The 19,675-nt window shown below is 36.1% G+C and overlaps 1 protein-coding gene across 3 annotated transcripts in view; it reads left to right on the top strand.

The window, feature by feature from the left end:
* The window catches only part of RABGAP1L (RAB GTPase activating protein 1 like), a 657,985-nt gene that overhangs the window by 120,852 nt on the left and 517,458 nt on the right, over positions 1-19,675 (top strand). For all 3 annotated transcript variants that reach the window (XM_065936086.1, XM_065936087.1, XM_065936089.1), the window contains exons 8-10: positions 3,573-3,639; positions 9,021-9,123; positions 12,424-12,590. In XM_065936086.1, coding sequence (XP_065792158.1) covers positions 3,573-3,639; positions 9,021-9,123; positions 12,424-12,590 — 337 coding nt within the window. The remainder of the gene's footprint in view (positions 1-3,572; positions 3,640-9,020; positions 9,124-12,423; positions 12,591-19,675) is intronic.

Genomic DNA, 19,675 nt, shown 5'->3' on the forward strand with positions numbered 1-19,675 from the left:
TCTCCCACATTGCAAGTGGATTCTTTACCAGCTGAGCCACAAGGGAAGCCCAAGGATACTGGAGTGGGTATCCTATCCCTTCTCCAGGGGCTCTTCCCTACCCAGGAATCAAACTGGGGTCTCCTGCATTGCAGGAGAATTCTTTACCAACTGAGCTCTCAGGAAAACGTGACAAACACAGTATAGAACTTTAATTTTTAAAACAAGCAAAAGAAAAGTAGGGATGATACTTGCTAAACTCTTAGTATTGGTTCCTGAGGGGGCTGAGATTAGAGAGAAGGAGAAATTCCCTACACACTTTGGTATTCTTTAGCTTTTTACAGTGACTATATGATAGTTTTGTAACTTAAATGAAAGTGAAGGTTGCTCATTCATGTCCAACTCTTTGCGACCCCATGGACTATATAGTCCATGGAATTCTCCAGGCCAGAATACTGGAGTAGGTAGCCTTTCCCCTCTCCAGGGGATCTTCTGAACCCAGGGATCGAACCCAGTTCTTCTGCATTGGAGGAAGATTCTTTACCAGCTGAGCTACAAGGAAGGCCCTTTGTAAGTTAAAAACCCATAATTGGGACTTCCTTGCTGGTCCAGTGAGTGAGACTCGGTGCTTCCAATTCAGGGGGCCTGGATTCGATCCCTCATCAGGGAACTAGATCCCACATGCCACAAATAAGATCCATCACAACCAAATAAAAAAATAAATAAGTAAATAAATAAACCCAAATCCTATAATAGGAAAAATCATATGTAAAACACCCATGAGAGATGCAGGCTGAAGCAAAATATGTAGAGAATGTGAGACATGTCTCTGTCCTCATTGACCTGACTTTTTAGTTGGAGAAACTAAGTTGTTTTAAATTAATGAATTTATTTTAATTGGAGGATAATTGCTTTTTCAATATTGTGATAGTTTTTGCCATACATCAACATGAATTGATGTTGGGATACATGTGTCCCCCAGTCCTGAACTCCCCTTCCTCCTCCCTCCCCACTCCATCCCTTTGGGTTGTCCCAGAGCACCAGCTTTGGGTGCTGTGCTTCATACATCATACTTGCGCTATAATGTACATGTTTCAATGTTATTCTCTCAAATCATCCCACCCTTGCCTTCTCCCACTGAGTGTAAAAGTCTGTTCTTTACATCTGTGTCTCCTTTGCTGCCCTGCCTGTAGGATCGTCTAAATTCCATCAGTTCACTTCAGTTCATTCACTCAGTTGTGCCTGACTCTTTGTGACCCCATGGACTGCAGCACGCCAGGCTTCTCTGTGTATCACCAACTCCCAGAGCTTGCTCAGACTTCATGTCCATCGAGTCAGTGATGCCATCCAACCATCTCATTCTCTGTTTTCCCCTTCTCCTCCTGCCTTCAATCTTTCCCAGCATCAGGGTCTTTTCCAATGACTCAGTTCTTCGCATCAGGTGACCAAAATATTGGAGCTTCAGCTTCCACATCAGTCCGTTCAATGAATACTCAGGACTGATTTCCTTGGATGGACTGGTTGGATCTCCTTGCAGTCCAAGGGACTCTCAAGAGTCTTCTCCAACACCACGGTTCAAAAGCATCAATTCTTTGGCGCTAAGATTTCTTTATAGCCCAACTCTTACATCCACACATGGTTGCTGGAAAAAACCATTCCATAAACATGCATTAATATACAGTATTTGTTTTTCTCTTTCTGACTCACTTCAGTCTGTATAATAGGCACCAATTTCATCCACCTCATTAGAACTGACTCAAATGCATTCCTTTTTACAGCTGAGGAATATTCCATTGTGCATTCATACCACAACTTCTTTATCCACTGGTCTGCTGATGGACTTCTGTGTTACTTCCATGTCCTAGCTATTGTGAATAGTGCTACAGTGAACATTGGGGTCCATTTGTCTCCTTCAGTTCTGGTTTCCCCAGGGCGTATGCCCAGCAGTGGGATTGCTGGCTTGTGTGGCAGTTCTATTCTTAGTTTTTTAAGGAATCTCCACACTGTTTTCCGTAGTTATAAAGAATTTAAGGCACAATTAGAAATAATACAATGAAGTGGCTGATTAATATTTAATTTGTATAGACAGTGTTTGTTATGTGAGTTCAAAGACAGTTCATAGCAATTTATAGGAACCATATTAAAATTATGAGTATTAGGTTATAATTATCTCTATTTTCATTGATTATATTTTGCTCACTGCTACAGCAGTGTGTTTGGAAGGTTTTCCTCAAAGCTTACTGACTTTGTTGTATCTTTATTATATATTTGATCATTTTACATGACTTCTGGAAGATGTCCTCAAATATTTACAGGAAGTAAATTTTTTTTTTTTTTACCACTTACTAAGCTCATATTTGCATAGGACCACTCTTTTTTTTTAATTTATTTTTATTAGTTGGAGGCTAATTACTTTACAGTATTGTAGTGGTTTTTGTCATACATTGACATGAATCAGCCATGGATTTACATATATTCCCCATCCCGACCTCTCTCTTGTCTTGTTTATGGAAGGAAAAATCCTGCCATTGGAAAAGTAAACCTTTGGAAAACAAGGATCAGGTTTAGTATCGACTGCTCAGCTGCCATTATTTTGAAATTTAAAAAATCTTATATTTAGTTTGTTTATATTTTTTACTCCTTTTATAAAATGCTCCGTAGCATATTTTTAATGTTTGGAGAACTGTAATAAAAACTACTATATTCTAATAAGTGTGGGTATACATTGTTGGCAGAGTTGTAGATAGATCACATTGCCTTTTGAGTACAAGAGGTATGTAATAGCCATATGAGTTTAAGTAAATTAACTTTTCTGGAGTTTACATTTCCTAACGATAAAGAAAAAATAATGATATCATAACAAATATAAAGAAATGTTAGGTTTAACTGAATTTTATCATTGATGAAAACCCTTTACAAATAAAGTGATAGTGTTAATTGGATTCCTAAAACTTCCTTAGCATCAGGAGGCACAGAATAAGTAGTTAATAATATGTTATATGCTGGATAGTATCTTCACTAGTATAGTAGCATTTTTTAGTAATGAGTTTCATGTGACTTTTTTTTTTTCAAACTGAAGATATAGTATTGATAGTCTACTCAGTGAACATGACTGTTGAGGGCCAGTTGATTGATTGTATTAATCTGGCTTGATGCAAAGAGAGAGAGTACAGTGTTTTATTCTAATTTTTTTTAAAGTTTTCTTTTAATTTAATTATATTAGTTGATCTTGATCAATATGTTTGGAATAACTCTAAGGCAAACAATCTCTAATTTTTACCTAGAAATTAGTTCATGTCTCAGTACTGTATTTTGTTTCAGTCAACAATTTGTGGCTATTTTTATCACAGTTTCTGTTCATTGGTAATCTTTCAGAAGCAGAAATAGAGATCTGGGAATTTAAATAATTTATTTCTGTGTGATTTTATTATGTATCTTGACGGATTCTTATTTGTGATGTTTCTCTAAAAAAAGTTATTTGTAAGTATAGAGCTAGATGGATTGTATAGTTACTATTAAAAGGCTTTTGCTCACTGGGCTTCTATATATTCTTGATACCTCATTTCTTCTTTTTTTCCCCCCAATATTTTCAGATGTTTTGGAATGTTATTAAGCCCAGGTCGAAACGTGAAGAACAGTGACATGCATTTACTGGATATGGTAATGAAAATCTTTAGCACCTTAACCAAGTATAGTTGATAGTTATTTTATGTTTTTAAAGTATTTTCTATTTTGAAATCTTGTCATTTTGTCAAAATTACTTCTTACTTTCAGCCGTGTGATAGTAGTCATTTAATTTGGAACCCCATACTTAAAATTTCTAATGAGCGAGAAACTTAGGAGTTAAAAAACTTTTGTAGAAAGAATCATATGCACGTTGAAAGCAGATAAAAGGATAGTGTTACGAAAAAGTTCATCTACTCATCTGTTTGACTTCTTAGGAAAATATCCTTTCTTTGAGCCAAACATAACAAGTACATGATTATAACAGGCATATCCAGAGTGGATATGGTTCCTTTCATTTATTTTAATGCAGTGGTATTGATGTTAATTTGAGTACTGTGATGGATGTGTTTGTTTTCTTTAAAGCATTTCCCTTTCTGAGTTGTTCCTTCTTGATTACCTTTCATTAGCAAAGTATATTTACTGTGGGAGTGGTATTCATTTAAGGAATGCCCTTGAAGGTTAATATATATTTAAGAGTTGGTATTTGATGTAAAAATGGCAAGTCATCTTAACTTTTAAACAGAAATACCTGTTAATAGTGCAGTTAATGAAAACATCCAGTTTATGGTTTAAAAATGTTATAAGAAATAGTTATTTTAGTGAAAATATAAAGTTCTTAAATGAGATTTTTCTTTTAGGTAGCACTACATGTTCTCCTTCCAGCTGTATTTTGCAAATGTCATTTAAATATCACAAATTATATCATCTTTTTCTTTATTTCAGGATAATACCACAGTGATTTTTTAGTATTAGTAGGATGGTTTATTCAGCATTTTTGAGCACCTAATTGTATGCCAAGTATTGTGTGGAGTGCTGGCATTATAGATATGGTAATAAAGTTCTAACATCTTTGGGTTCATAATCTTGTGATGGAAACAGATCTTTAAATCTGTAATGATATCATTGGGTTAAATGCTCTCATAGAGTCAGTGCAGTGAGCCACAGAAATAGCGAGGAAGCCTTGCTTGGGTAGGTAAGGTAAGGACAACCAGTTACATTAAATGTGAAAACAAATTAGCTATTGGTTCATCTCTCTTCCATCCATTTTTACAGCATATCAGTAATGCAGGTGGTTTTGCTTAAGGCAAGAGATAGCATTTTGGAGCCCTGAAAATTCTGTAAGGAGGGAGTGTCAAGGACATTAAATACTTATCAGCTCCTCGATCCTAATTGGTAATGGTCTTGCAGAGTTTAAAAGATTAAGATGAATCACTGGCGGAGATTTAGAGACCTGGTGTGAGCTTCTGATCCCCCTTCACTTGTAGTGCATCCCTCCACCTTGAAGAATCCATACTGAAATCAAAGGCTTGTCAGCACTGAAGCTCCTGGAGGGAGCAGTGGGCTTACCAGTGCAACAAATAGTTGATTAAGTTGGAGAGCTTGCATGTAGAATTATCAGCAGTTGTGATTTGTTGTTACCCAGTGCTTTTAATCTTCATGGTATCTTAATACACAGTTATTGAGCTTTAACCAGACTACATCTAATAAAAAGGAACTCATTACCTTATAATGAAGACTATGGGACAGTTGTGGTTATTATAGGTTATACCTTTGTAATCACCTGAAATCATATTCCTTGTAACTTTGCCTAATGTGTCTTAGTTCTGCCCTCTAGAGCAAGATATTAATACTTCTATGACATATCCAAATATGTGAACTCTTTGAAAACAGATTTCCCCTTGCACTTTGTTCTGACAGACTTTGAAAAAGGGTACAGCTGAATGTCAGAATTTTTTTTTTTGAGCGTCAGAATTTATGAGGCTTTTCTATTTGAGTTGAATAATTTTTAAGCAGTGCCTACTTTGTTCCCTGAATGCTAAATGAGCAGAATTAGCTGAGACTTCTCTATACATTTATAAATTTTGTTTAATATAAAATATACATGAAAAAGAAAGCTCTATTTATAAACAAAATATATTTTTAGTCAGCTGAATTACTTATATATATTATACATAGTAGATAAAATCACATATAAATAAAATTAATTAAGCTCTTTTGGGGGGGTGCAGATAATGGTCTCTGAATTTTTTCCCAGTAGTGAGAAAAGTTTTGAAGATACTTGTAGTATAGGAATAAGGAAATGAGAATTTTTGATTTACAACCATTGATACCTAGGAAATGCTGAACAGGAAAGTACCAAAAAGAGGTGAAAACTCAGTAGAGTCAGATTTCGTGGAACTGGAACACAACTTAGAATCCTAGAGGTGCCTCAGAAAGTTTGTGAAAGAAAGTGAAGTCGCTCAGTCGAGTCTGGTTCTTTGTGACCCCATGGACTGTAGCCTACCACGCTCCTCTGTCCATGGGATTTTTCCAGGCAAGAGTACTGGAGTGGATTGCCATTTCCTTCTCTAGGGCATCGTCCTGACCCAGGGATCGAACCCTGTTCTCCTGCATTGTAGGCAGATGCTTTTACCCTCTGAGCCACCAGGGAAGTCCAGAAAGTTTGTGAATCTTCATAATTAACTATTTATTGAGACACTAGGCCAGTAGTTGGACTCACAGAAATAAAATTTACATTGTAATCTAATACACTTATAAATCGTAAAAAAAAAAAAAAAAAGCTGAAGTAAAATTTTTATGAAATAATTCTTAAATTATGAAATTTAAGAAATAGTGAAATTTATGAAATAATTCATGTTTGATGAAATCTGTTATTTTTTTCTTCTACTTGATTAAAAAGTCTGATCATAATCCACTAAATTGATTTTATGATCCACAGATGGGTCACAAACTGCTGTTTGGAAATCATTAGCCTGTTAACTCCGTTAAGTCAGGACCATTCTCTCTTGTTTTCTTTGCTGGACACTCACAGGCATAGAGTGTGACTCCTAGTAGTCTCATATTTGCTTAAGGAATGAATGGATTAGTGAGAAGTTACGTTTCTTTCTTTCTTTGTGTGTTTTCTCCTCCTCCTGATAACATCTGTGTGCTTTACCCTGCTGTCCCTACTTGACCTCACAGTTTCAGGTACCTCATAACTTGACGGTAGTTCATTCATGGCTTTGTATGTGATTCTTCAACTTATGTTCCATTGCGAAGTGCCATATTCTGTTTCTATTTCCTGGTTTATTTTCTTAAGAGGAGGGCGTCTGGTGGTTCCAGCCTGGCCTCTTTGGGGCAGAGGTGTTTGTTGTCCAGATGTCCTTTCCCTGATGTCCCTGATCTTGTCAGCCTTCTTGGGGGAGGGAAGGTCTGTAGAAGAGCTGGGAAGGAACTCTAGAGCAAAGATTGTGAAAGTCTCTTCATAAGGGGATGGGAGCAAGCCAGGCTATGTAATAGAAATATCTAGTACAATAACAGAAATGACTCGAGGAGAAACTTTGATTGAAGGCTTTTAATGTATGAGACAGTATTTTTGTGGTTGTGAAGACTAAAAAGAAATAAAAATATGTTTGATTTGGTTAGGCTGTTTTGCTTACAGGGAGCAAAGGTTCACTTAGAGCAGCTGAAGAACAAGAGGTTATTGACCTTGATGAAATTGTACCTGAACCTGAAGAGTGGTCTCTGTCTGATCTCTTCCTGTCTGCCTCCCCTCTCCGCATGGGCTTGCTCTTTCAGTGAGCCTCTTTCCTAGGAGCTGCCCCCGTTATCACAGCTCTGGTGCTCTGCTCCCTTTTCTCTTTCTGCACCTTCTTCTCTCTCTCCCTGCTTTGCTCCCTTCATTGCCCGCCTCTTGTTTCCCTCTCCTGCCCTTTTCCCTCCTTGCCCTTTCTCTCCCTCCCTGTCTCTTCTCTGCCCTTCTCTCTAGGTTCCCCACTCTCTGCCCCTTCAACTCACCTCCTTTGTATGTGCCTTTGTTTTTTGACTACGTGGTTCATTATTTTTAAGGATTTTTTTGTGTGTTTGTTTTCCCCATTTCTTGCTTAACACTTAGCAGTTTCCTAATACTCTGCTGTTCTTTATATATTTTCCCCTACCTTAAATTCAGTTATTACTTCATTTTCCTTGTGGTCTGTCATTTTCATATCAAAACCTTTCAGCTCCACTGCTGACTGCCCACTTTCCTTGGTATTTGTTACTTGAAAGAGAGAATTTGATTGGTCTAGCTCATTTTTTGGACTCAAGAATAGCATATGCTTTTGTCCAGAAATGAACTAGATATTTTGGGGTCAGGTGCTCATTCTTGCTCTGAATGGGGGTCTAGTTAGACAGTAGAGAGAGAAGATAGGCACATGGAAGGGAGGGTGGGAGACAGGGAAAGAGAATGAACATGAATATATAAATATGTTGGAGGTACTGAGTGGATTTCCTTTACATGGTCTTGAGTGTTTTTCCACTCTGCTTTACAGTCTGATCAGTGAACTATCACCAGTACAGTAGAAAAATATACATAGTAATTACCAAATGACTGAAATAGTTTCATAAGGATTCAGAGAAGCATCTGTGTGTGGGAAATACTGAAAAAAAAAAAGTTTGTCTTTTAGCCTGACATTTTTAGCACTCTCCATTCATAATATGAGGAAATTGGTATAGAAAATTGAAAGTATTGTAGATAATAATACTCTTTTGCAAATGCTTATATTTGTATACTGTGTGCTTTTCTCCCATGGGACAACCTCTAAGCTCCCCCACACCACATACACACATATATATACATAGCTGAATGTGGCCTTGCTTTAACTATAGAAGTTTCTGCTTTAATGAGAGTTAAGAGCTGACTTGGTAAAAGTCTTAAGGAGTGGAGGAAGTGAAGAGCAAGAAGAGAAGAGAAGGATAAAATGGAAGAAGGAGAATAAATATAAGGGTAGAGGAAGATAGTTAACAACCTTGGGCATAGATTACAAACCAGTATTAGTCTCCTAATATTGATTTATGATTGTAAGAAAGTGTCCGAATATCTGGCATATAGACAATAGAAAAGTATTAACTTTAAAGGTGTTAATTGTGACAAAGGAAATTAGTTATTTTAAGAATATATTAAAAATTAGAACATTAGAAGAAAAATTTTAATGTTTTCCTGTGGTTAGCTTAATTCTCACTTCATATATCCTTGTATGTCTGGGTATGTGAGATTTTGACAACCAGCCTAAGATAAATATAACTTCATACCAATACTGTTTTTGTGAGCCAACATCGAAGGGCATACCTTTTATCCTAGAGTTTGTGTCTATAAATAGAAATGCTGGAGAAAGTTGCAGGAGAATTTAATATTTAAAGAAATGCTTCTGTAGAGTGAAAAAAATTTACCAAGGAAATAAATGCCCTGAGTGTAAATTCAAATTTAATTAATTGGATTGCTTAAAGTAAGATATAAGTTAAAATGATGATTTTTGGGGTGTAAATATTCTCAGTGATTTCTGTTTGAAATGTCATAGGAATCCATGGGAAAGAGCTGTGATGGGAGAGCTTATGTTATCACTGGCATATGGAACCCCAATGCACCAATATTTCTGGCACTTAATGAAGAAACCCCAAAAGGTGACTTTTCCTAGAACATTATTCAGTATTTATTATAAAATTTGCATTATGGACAATATTGTTTTGCCATGTTTAAAAAATATTCTGGTACTTATTTTAAATGGAGTTATTCTTCTTTTTCATACTTTATGTGTCAATGGGGATAGCCTCCTATAACTATTCAGAAGAAAGACCTCCAAGAATATGTGGATTAATTTTATTACATTCTTCAGGAAAGTATTTGGGCTTACTGTTTCATGTGTCATAATAGGGTTGTTTTATTTGTAGGGGAAAAAGACAGAATATGAAAGAAATGAAAGAAAATTCTGGAATTTTTGCATATATTTGATATCTATTTTAACTTTTTTTGTTTATATTACAGATTACTTATATATATATTTTTTATTTACTAATTGTTTATTCCAGCCTTTTGACCTTTGGGAATTTAGTAATGTATATTTAAGATTTCATTTGAGGCAAATATTTTTTTTAAGTTTTTAATTTTTTCATTTTGTTTACTATGTCTAGTGTTGAACAGTATTTATAGATGATAAATAGGCTCATTTTTCATTTTTCCCATTGTTTTTACTCCTACTTTATCTAGACATCTGTTCATTGCCCATGTGGCTTTTTGTTGTTTTCTTGTCTACTGTCTGCCTTTAAACTAAAATTTAGTTGCATCTCATGGAGTTATAGTGAAAGTTGTTCAGTTGTGTCCAACTCTTTGAGACCCCATGGACTACACTGTCTGTGGAATTCTCCAGGCCAGAATACTGGAGTGGGTAGCCATTCCTTTCTCCAGGGGATCTTCCCAACCCAGGGATTGAACCCAGGTCTCCTGCATTGCAGGAAGATTCTTTACCAGCTGAGCCAGCAGGGAAGCCCACGAATACTGGAGTGGGTAGCTTAGCCTTCTCCAGAGGATCTTCCTGACCCAGGAGTCGAATCAGGGTCTCCTGCATTGCAGGTGGATTCTTTACTAACTGAGCTACCAGGGAAGCTCCTCATGAGTTATAATCTTCTACTAAATGTTTTACTATGATTCAACACAATAATTTATCTTGAGACAATATGGATCAGTTTGCTTGATTCTTAGTTTTGTATTATTTGCTTTACATCCACAATAGACTTTTGGTTAAAGACAGGAGCATTAGTGAATATGGATATGGAAAGATATTAATGAAGAACAGTAAATGATAATTATTCTCAGGAGTATTTACCACTTCCATAAATTGCATGCATTTGATCACACATCAAGCTGTTTCAAAATGAGGGCTAAAAAGAGAAAGATAATGATGATTATATAAAATTTAGGTTTTCATATATAGGAATAAATAATCTTTACACCCACAGTTTGTTATTTCTGGTTACAGACTTGTGAATACCAGTCTATAAACTTCTTCCTTTTAATCATTCAGAAAATCAACATGAAAATGAAAAAAAATAAGTCAGCTGATAATTTTGAAGAATAAAATATAGACATTTCAAACAATAACTTATAAAAGCAGTTTTTATCTGTTTTTAATGTAACACATAGTTCACTTTCATTTTGTAGTTTAACACCTATTTGGTTGTCAATTAAAAATAATATACTTAAAAATTTATTTATTCAGTTAAACTATATAATTGTATATCAAAATGACATCCTGATACAATGTTGAGAGAATCCCAGTTTTTCTTGACTTGGCAGATTGAATGCTTGCATTTAGTACAAATGTAATACATCTTTTATTGAGTTTAATTATATTAATAGAAGTATAGTTGATGATTTTAAATGTTGTATAATGGTTAAAAAGAAACTATTGAAGGTTTCTTCTAGTGGTAAGCTTGGTTATTTGAACTTTCCTTTTAACTGAGAACTGAAAATTGCAGACGAAATAGATTTTTAAATTTTAAAAGTAATTTAAAAATAATACAGTTATATGGAATAATGAAACCACGGATTCAAAAAGCCCAATGAATTTCAAAAGGGTAAATCAAGTCCATATCAACCTATCATCAGTTCAGTTCAGTGGCTCAGTTGTATCCGACTCTTTGCGACCCCATGGACTGCAGCATGTCAGGCTTCCCTGTCCATCACCAACTCCCAGCTGTCCATCAACCTATCATAGTGAAACTGAAGATAACCAATAGACACTGGCCTAGAAGATTCTAGATTAAAATTTAAAGGAGGCTGTAGCAAGTAAGCATTTTAAATGGTAGCTGAAATGCTCACTTATAACAGTGTACTGTTGTTGTCTAAAAAAGCACTTGCCAGGGCTCTGATATATATTATACGTATATTTATAGTATGTGCTCAGGCACAAAGTTGTGTCCAACTGTTTGCGACCCTGTGAACTGTAGCCTGCCAGGCTTCTCTGTCCATCTGCCTGCAATGCTAGACACCTGAGTTCGACCCCTGGGTTGGGAAGATACCCTGGAGAAGTGGAAGGCTACCCACTCCAGTATTCTGGCCTGGAGAATTCCATGGACTGTATAGTCCATGGGTTTGCAAAGAGTTGGACATGACAAGAGATTTCACCATATATAGAGTATATATTTGAAAATTACATATATTTGTAGTGTATAGGTACTATCAATAGTATATGTATATTTGTAATATATTTATATTTATAGTATGTATAAATATACTGTGTGTATACATGGCATATATACAGAGAGAATATTTTATACATTATGTATGCCGAGAGTATGAAAATTACACAGAGCTATTTCATTAGAGCTTTGGTCAGTGATTTTCCTGAGGATTAATATTTATTATGGAAATTGTGGGTATTAAGAAATTCCTAGAGACTTCCCTTAAAGCATACAAGATTGAGAGAATCATTTTAATAAAAATTTTCCAAGCAAATTGAACAAAGTGAAGGTTGAGTGTCTCTTCTGATTTGACATTCCTTCCCATGCAACTCATCAAACAAACCTAGTAATTTCTAGTATCTTTTTTTTATAGAATGAAAGGGCAATTTTGATTTTCTATTTCTAGTGTGTTTTTTTGTTTGTTTGTTTGTTTGTTTTGTGGGGGGCAACCTGAAAGATAGTTTTAGTGTGAAAGACATTTGAAATTTTTATTTTTTTATTGAGGGCCTGATTTTGGGAAGGAAAAATTAAAATTGTCAGAAAAGATTTAGTCTTTTCATAAGATGAGGCTAGGCGAATTGAGAAATGTACTTGGGAAACTTGATTACTTTGTCAATCTCTGTGTCAGTAAAACACTTAAACATAGAGGGTAACATGAGTATAAAGAACCTAAGTTCTTTAACTTTGTTTTTTCAATCAAGTAGTAATAAAGTTAGCATAAAACACAGAACATTTCTACTGCAGATAAACGAGTATACATGACCGTGGCAGTGGATATGGTAGTCACAGAAGTGGTGGAGCCAGTCCGCTTTCTCCTGGAGACAGTAGTACGTGTGTACCCTGCAAATGAGCGATTTTGGTATTTCAGCAGAAAAACTTTCACGGAGACTTTCTTCATGAGGTTGAAACAGGTAGGATCTTTTTGTTCTTTTCATATATTGTTTTCTACTATTTTTTTCTTTAATGCCAGTGTAATTCCTTAAATAGTAATAAAAAGCAATAAAATTCTTCAGATAATCAAATGATATTTAGAGTTAATAATGGAGTATTTGTAAAATGCGTATGTAAGATTCAGTTCAGTCGCTCTGTCATGTGCAACTCTTTGTGACCCCGTGGACTGCAGTACGCCAGGCCTTCCTGTCCACCACCTAGTCCCAGAGCTTTTTCAGATTCATGTCCATCCAGTCAGTGCTGCCATCCAACCATCTCATCCTCTGCTGTCCCCTTCTCCTGCTGCCTTCAATCTTTCCCAGCATCAGAGTCTTTTCCAATGAGTCAGTTCTTTGCATCAGATGGCCAAAAGATTGGAGCTTCAGCTTCAGCATCAGTCCTTCCAGTGAATATGTAAGATTAGTGTCAGTTGAAAAAAACAGCTAGTAAAATTAAATAGAAATTTGTTTTAGAAACCTGTAATGGTACCTGTAAAGTATCAACATACTTAATAGAAATATTAAATCTACATCAAAAACTTTTCTGTTATATATGATTATATGAAACCAAAAAGAAAGAGCACAGAAATATATCTTTAGAAAGTAACAGTGAAAAAGTTTCTAAGTAATAACTGAGTGTTATAGTTCTTTTTACCTATATAATATTATATGAATGTGTTGTTTGGCTTATCAGTAAGGTTATACAATTATTTTAATATTAGATGAACAAAATTAGGGTTTCTCTGAAATTTTTAAGTTCTTTTAAGCAGTGTTAGTATGTAAAACACCCTTTTTGTAAATGAAAGAAGAAAGTTACTGTGGAAAATAATTTGAATTCTAACAGCATCCATTGTATGAAATCAGAATGAAATATTCTGTTTGAGTGATAAGAATTCCTCATATCCTGTTTAGTGCTCCCTCTCTCCCAAATTTAAAAATGCTTGTTGCTTCATATACTGTAATATGTAAAAAGTAATGTAAAAGCAAGCATCAGTGCAGTGAACAAATACAGAAACCACTTAACCATTTTCATATTACAAAAACTTTATCATTGCTCAATTTGGCTTCGTATGCTATACATGTACATCTAATTATATAAATATATAAATTCCAGTACTCTTGTTTATCTTGCAAGACTACTGGAATTTATATTTACATAAATGTAAAGAATATATGAGTGGATTTTATGACTGTTACTTTTATATTTTTTAAAATTGCTGATATTGAGTTACTGAGTGGTAAGTACCATAAGATTTCTTAGTAATAAGAAAAATACTATTTGAGGAAAAAGAAAACTATTTGACATCATTTCATGTGAATTAAAAAGATTAAATTAGACTCACTTGTAGTGCTCAGCTCCATTAAATGTGAAACTGATTTAAATTAATGTAAAATAAGAAGATGGTTTCTAACTGTGTACTCAGTTGCTCAGTTGTGTCTTATTTTTTGCGACCACATGGACTGTAACCCACCAGGCTTCTCTGTCTGTGGCATTTCCCAGACAAGAATACTGGAATGGGTTGCCATTTCCTACTCCAGGGGATCTTCCCAACCCAGGGATCGAATCCATGTCTCTTATATTGGGAGACACTCTATCACTGCACTACTTGGGAAGCCCTTCTAACTTTGAAAAGTGAAAGAAAGTGAAAGCGTTAGTTGCTCAGCAGTTGTCTCTTTGTGACTCAATGGAGTGTAGACCCCCAGGCTTCTCTGTCCATGGAATTCTCCAGGCAAGAATACTGGAGTGGGTTGCCATGCCCTTCTCCAGGGGATCTTCCCGACCCAGGGATCGAACCCAGGTCTCCTGAGTTGCAGGCAGATTCTGACTTTAGTGGTATAACTTAATTTCTTTAGTAGATGATATGTTACTTTGTTTATTATTATTTTTATTTTCTCTTGAGTCATTTTTTGGTGATCCTCTTCTTTGAAGGAATCTTCAGTTTAATCAAGGATATTTAATTTATTGCTTAAAATATTCCCTTTTTATTTTTAATGTTTTTAGAATCTCTATGATCTGCTTTTATTTCTGATACTGGTAATTTATATATTCTCCCTTGTGTTTTTTTAATCAGCCTAGCTTGAAGTATATTGGTTTTATTGATTTTCATTCTTTCCCATAGAACCAAGTTTGGAGCACATTCATTTCTCTATTGTTTTTCTGTTTCATCTTCTGTTAGTTCCTTTTGTTTTCTTTTTTATTTCCTTTTTCTGTTCTTTGGATTTAACTTGTTTGTGAAGATTTTTAAAAACATTTTTTTACTAATATCTTTTTTCCCTAAAATCTTTTAATTTTTAAGATTATAATATCCCTCTAACTTCTGCTTTAGCTGTACCCATAAAAACTTGATCTTTTGTGTGCTCATAAATTTGAAATGTATATTCTGATTTTCCATGTTATTTCTTTTGTGACATGTGAGTTCTTCAGAAATATGTTATTTAATTTCCAGATGTATACAAAATTTTTAGATAACTTTCTTAATCTGATTTTTAATTTCATTTTGAACAGAGAACATACTCTGAAATTTGAATCTTTTTAAGTTGTTGAGAGTTACTTACCCAAAACATAGCCTATTTTGGTGAATGTTCCAAGAGTACTTGTAAGGAATATGTATTCTGCATTTGTTGGGTGGAATATTCTATAAATGTCAACTGTGTTAAGTTCTATGATGAGATTTTCTGTGTTTTCTACTCAGTATTCTGTATATTCAAGGAGATCTCTCCATTCTTGTTGGAAAGAACAATAGCAACTTTTCTGACTGTTACTATGAGCAATAGTAATATAACAACCATCATTTAAAGAGAGTCCTACATGGTGCACCTCCTCAGTACAACTCTGTTGAGGTGTAGTGTAGTGTTAGTCGCTCAGTTGTGTCCAACTCTTTGTGATCCCATGGATTGTAGCCCGCCACCATTGAGGTGTAAGTAGCTTTATTAACCCCATTTTTTAGATAAACTGTTAGGCACAGGAGGGTTGTTATTAGGTGATAGATCAGGAATTAAGCCTAAGCAGTTTGCCCTAAAACTTGTCCTTGTGAAATGTTTATGAGAAATGGAAAGTATGCTAGCTGTAACACTAAAACTAGTATTTTTTTCCTGAAAAAATTTCCATATGAGCACTGATCATTTTTGTTGTATTTCACTTAACTTGTCTTTCTTTGTATCATCTTTGTTGACATCACTGATTGCATTAGGTATATAGTATATGAAGACTTTATGAGAAAATGTAAGGATTTGTAACATTGGAAACCTTGGAAGTGCAGCGACTGATTCCTTTTCTAAGAAAACGGGCTGTTCGCTGCTGAAACTTCGTTTTGTATGATGCTGATCTGAGACGAGCACTCTGCTTACATGGAGTCACTTGAAAATGGCTTGCCAAAAAGATCCCTTGCTCTAAAAGCCTTTTTGTTGTTAATGAACATCTCATATTTTATTATTGGATGCTTATTCCACTGTCTTAAAGCTTTGCTGCATGTTACCAGGAAATAGACCTTAATAACTTTTACCAGTCTTACTGACCTCATTGTTAATGAGTTTAATAAGATGCTCTCCTTTAGCTAGGTTTTAGTAGGGGTCAAGATCCAGAAACCATGAGGGCATTCATGCTTGATATGAAGTGTTACTAAACTGAGAGAGTCAAAGGCCTGTATCATAATAAGTAAAATTAGTTTGCTGAGATACCACTATTAATTTTAGAAGTGATTTTCAGTGCTTTGTTTATTAAATATTTATTGAGTACCTATAGTGTGATAGTGTTGGGGATATGTGAGTGAATAATACATGTTATCTTGTCTTTAAAGAGTGAAGAATATAATGGTAAAAAGATTATCCTACTGGTGATTCATGCAACAGTAGAAGTATATGCAGAGTGCAGAAGTGACACTCACTAATCATACTTGTCACCTTGGATTGGAGTCAGGTTCCTAGGATTGAAACCCAGCTTCTCCCCATGTCCTAGATATTTAGCCTTAGGCAAGATACTCCTCATCTCCGAAGTGGGGATTTTTATTATACCACCTCAGATTTGTTTAAAGAAAACTCTGTTTCCTTTACTGCTGTTCCCACCACTTCATTTCTGACTCTAGACAGGTGGGTGTTTTTCCTATACCAATTAATTCTCCAACTGACCCTTCAGTTCAGTGATAACACTACCTGGAGTTAGCGTGGACCTCACAGTTTAAGGGCTCAGTCCCACAGGACTGTCCCCCTCCTCCTTACTTCAGATACCAACTGCAGGTTCATGTTGTCACCTGTGTTTCTGACCAACCAGCTGTAATATGGAGGTTCCCACAGCCCCCTCCTCAGGTGTGATGATTTGCTAGAACTCACAGAACTCAGGAAAACAGTTTGCTTAATAGATTACCAGTGTATTAGAAAAGGATACAACTCTGGAACAGCCAGCTAGCAGAGATGCATAGTGCAAGGTATTGGGGATATACAGTCTTGCCACCCTCTCAGTACCTCCATGTGTTTACCAGCCCAGAAGTTCTCTGAACAGCTAAGTTGGGGGTTTTTTGGATGCTTCATTCTGTAGGCATAATTGAGAAAATCATTGACTGTTAGCGATTAACTCAAGCACCAGTCCGTTTCCCCTCCCTGCAGACTGGTGGAGTGGGGCTGTAAGTTCTAGCCCTCAAATCAATGTGATAGATTCTCCTGGCATCCACCTGCCCCGTTCTCAGCTTAGGGGCTTTCTAAAAGTCACCTCATGAATATAAATTCAGCTGCAGTTGAAAGAAGCTCATTAGAAATAACAAAAAAAAAATGCTCATTTTACCTTTATTGCTCTGGAACTATTTCATGGTTCAGGATATATATATTTTTCCTTTTGGTGGCACCTTGCAGCATGTGGGATCTTAGTTTCCTGACAGGGATCAAGCCCATGCCCCCTGCAGTGGAAGCGTGGGGTTTTAACCACTGGACCATCAGGGGATTCCCTGGAACTATTTCAGAAAATGGATAAAAACCAAATATTATAACAAAAGATGTTTCTTTCACCTTTATTGCTGTGGAGCCAGGATGAAGACCAGTGTATTTCTTATTATATACAATATCATGGCTCTCATGATGATTAAATATGAATTCATGTCAGGCCCATTAAGACAGTGCTTATCACCTGGTATGTGCTCAATAAGTGTTAGCTATTATTGTTATTATTAACATTAATTAATACTTGTCTTCTATCTAGTCTGTATTCTTTTTGGACAGAATATTTTGTATCTTAAGCCTAAAATAAATGAATGAATAAATTAACCAATAAGTGAATAACTAACTCTTGTAGAAGGGTCAGGATTTTGAATTGTGATAAGACAGAGAAGGACATTTTAGTCAGAGACAATAGTTGAGTCAGTTTATACAGCTCTGATGCAACATGATATGTTGAAGATCTTCAGGAGATTAGATATCGCTGTATTGCTGAAGTATCAGTGGGCATGGTGGGTAATTATTCTGCATAGGTAGGTCATTGTCATGCTTAGTACTTTGTCCTCAGGTTGGGAGAATTTTAAGCTGTGAATGACAATATGTTTTTAATTGGGAAAGTTCAGTCTGACAGTGGTGTAAAGGACATTGACACTGGAGGCAGTGAATATGAAGTTGGAAGGCTGCTGTGGCCAAGATAAGAAATGATGAATGCCTGAAGAAAGGCGATGGCAGTGGGGATAATTGTTCAGTCACTAAGTCCTGTCTGCCTTTTTGCGACCCCATGGACTGCAGCATGCCAGGCCTCCCTGTCCCTCACTGTCTCCTGGAGCTTGCCCAGGTTCATGTCCATTGAGTCAGTGATGCCATTCAACCTATCCTCTGTTGCCCCCTTCTCCTCCTGCCTTCAGTCTTTCCCAACATCAGGGTCTTTTCCAGTGAGTCGGCTCTTTGAATCAGATGGCCAAAGTATTGGAGCTTCAGCTTCAACATCCGTCTTTTCTTTTTCTTTTTTTTTAACATCCATCTTTTCAATGAATATTCTGGTCTGATTTCCTTTAGGATTGACTGGTTTGATCTCCTTGCAGTCTCAGGGACTCTCAAGAGTCTTCTCCAATACCACAGTTCAAAAGCACCAATTCTTTGATGCTCAGCTTTCTTTATAGTCCAACTCTCACATCCATAATTGACTATTGGAAAAAGCATATTTTTGACTAGATGGTAATTCTTAATAAGAATTAAAGTGATGTGAGATAAATTAAAGGAAGAAAATAAAAAGTTTAATAGCATGTGTACATCAGGGCTTCCCAGGTGGTGTTAGTGGTAAAGAACTTGCCTTCCAATGCAGGAGACATAAAAGATGTGGGTTCGATCCCTGCACTGTAAAGATCCTTTGGAGGAGGGCATTGCAGCCTACCTCAGTATTCTTGCTTGGAGAATCCCATGGACAGAGGAGCCTGGTGGGCTACAGTCTATAGGGTTACAAAGAGTCGGACATGACTAAGCAACTTAGCACGGCACACACATTGGAGAGACCCAGGAAAACAGTAAATTCACCAAAATGGCCGAATCCCTCACCTTGAATACCATCTTCAGTTGATAAAAGAGTTTGTTGGGGGGAGTGTTTTTGGGGAAAAATGGTAGTTCATATGGAGCTGGGAAAGCAAATGTTTGGTAAACAGATGTTTGATGGGCTACACAGTTACAGTCGGACAGAGGGAACTCTGATCTCTAGGCCCTGCCGAGTTTCCGCATCACACCTAGCCCATATCCTTTGCAGGTTGTTGTAACTCTGTTCCAGAAACAGGCCTGCTATCTAAATTTAGGCAGTGAGGGGAGAGGTCAAAACTTCTTCCTCAGTCTTTTTGGCCTTGATTGGTTCCAACTCTAAATAGTCTAAATGCCGAAGAGACATTTTGGGGTGGTAAATTTTCTGGCCTACAGGGGGAAGTTATAGAGAAATGAGAAACAGAGTCATAATGTCCAAGAGGTAAGACTGGAGATCACTGTTAAGGAGAGCGGAAAAGCTTCTCTCTTGATAAGCTGTTCTCCAGAGGCTACTATCCTGTTGTGTTTTTAGTTGACATCGTTTAGAGGGAGGAGGCTTGCCTGAATAAAAGGGTAGATTTAGGGCATGACAAGAGTTCATC

This window comes from Muntiacus reevesi, chromosome 5 (genome assembly GCF_963930625.1).
Source record: "Muntiacus reevesi chromosome 5, mMunRee1.1, whole genome shotgun sequence".
In the NCBI taxonomy this organism is placed as follows: Eukaryota; Metazoa; Chordata; class Mammalia; order Artiodactyla; family Cervidae; genus Muntiacus; species Muntiacus reevesi.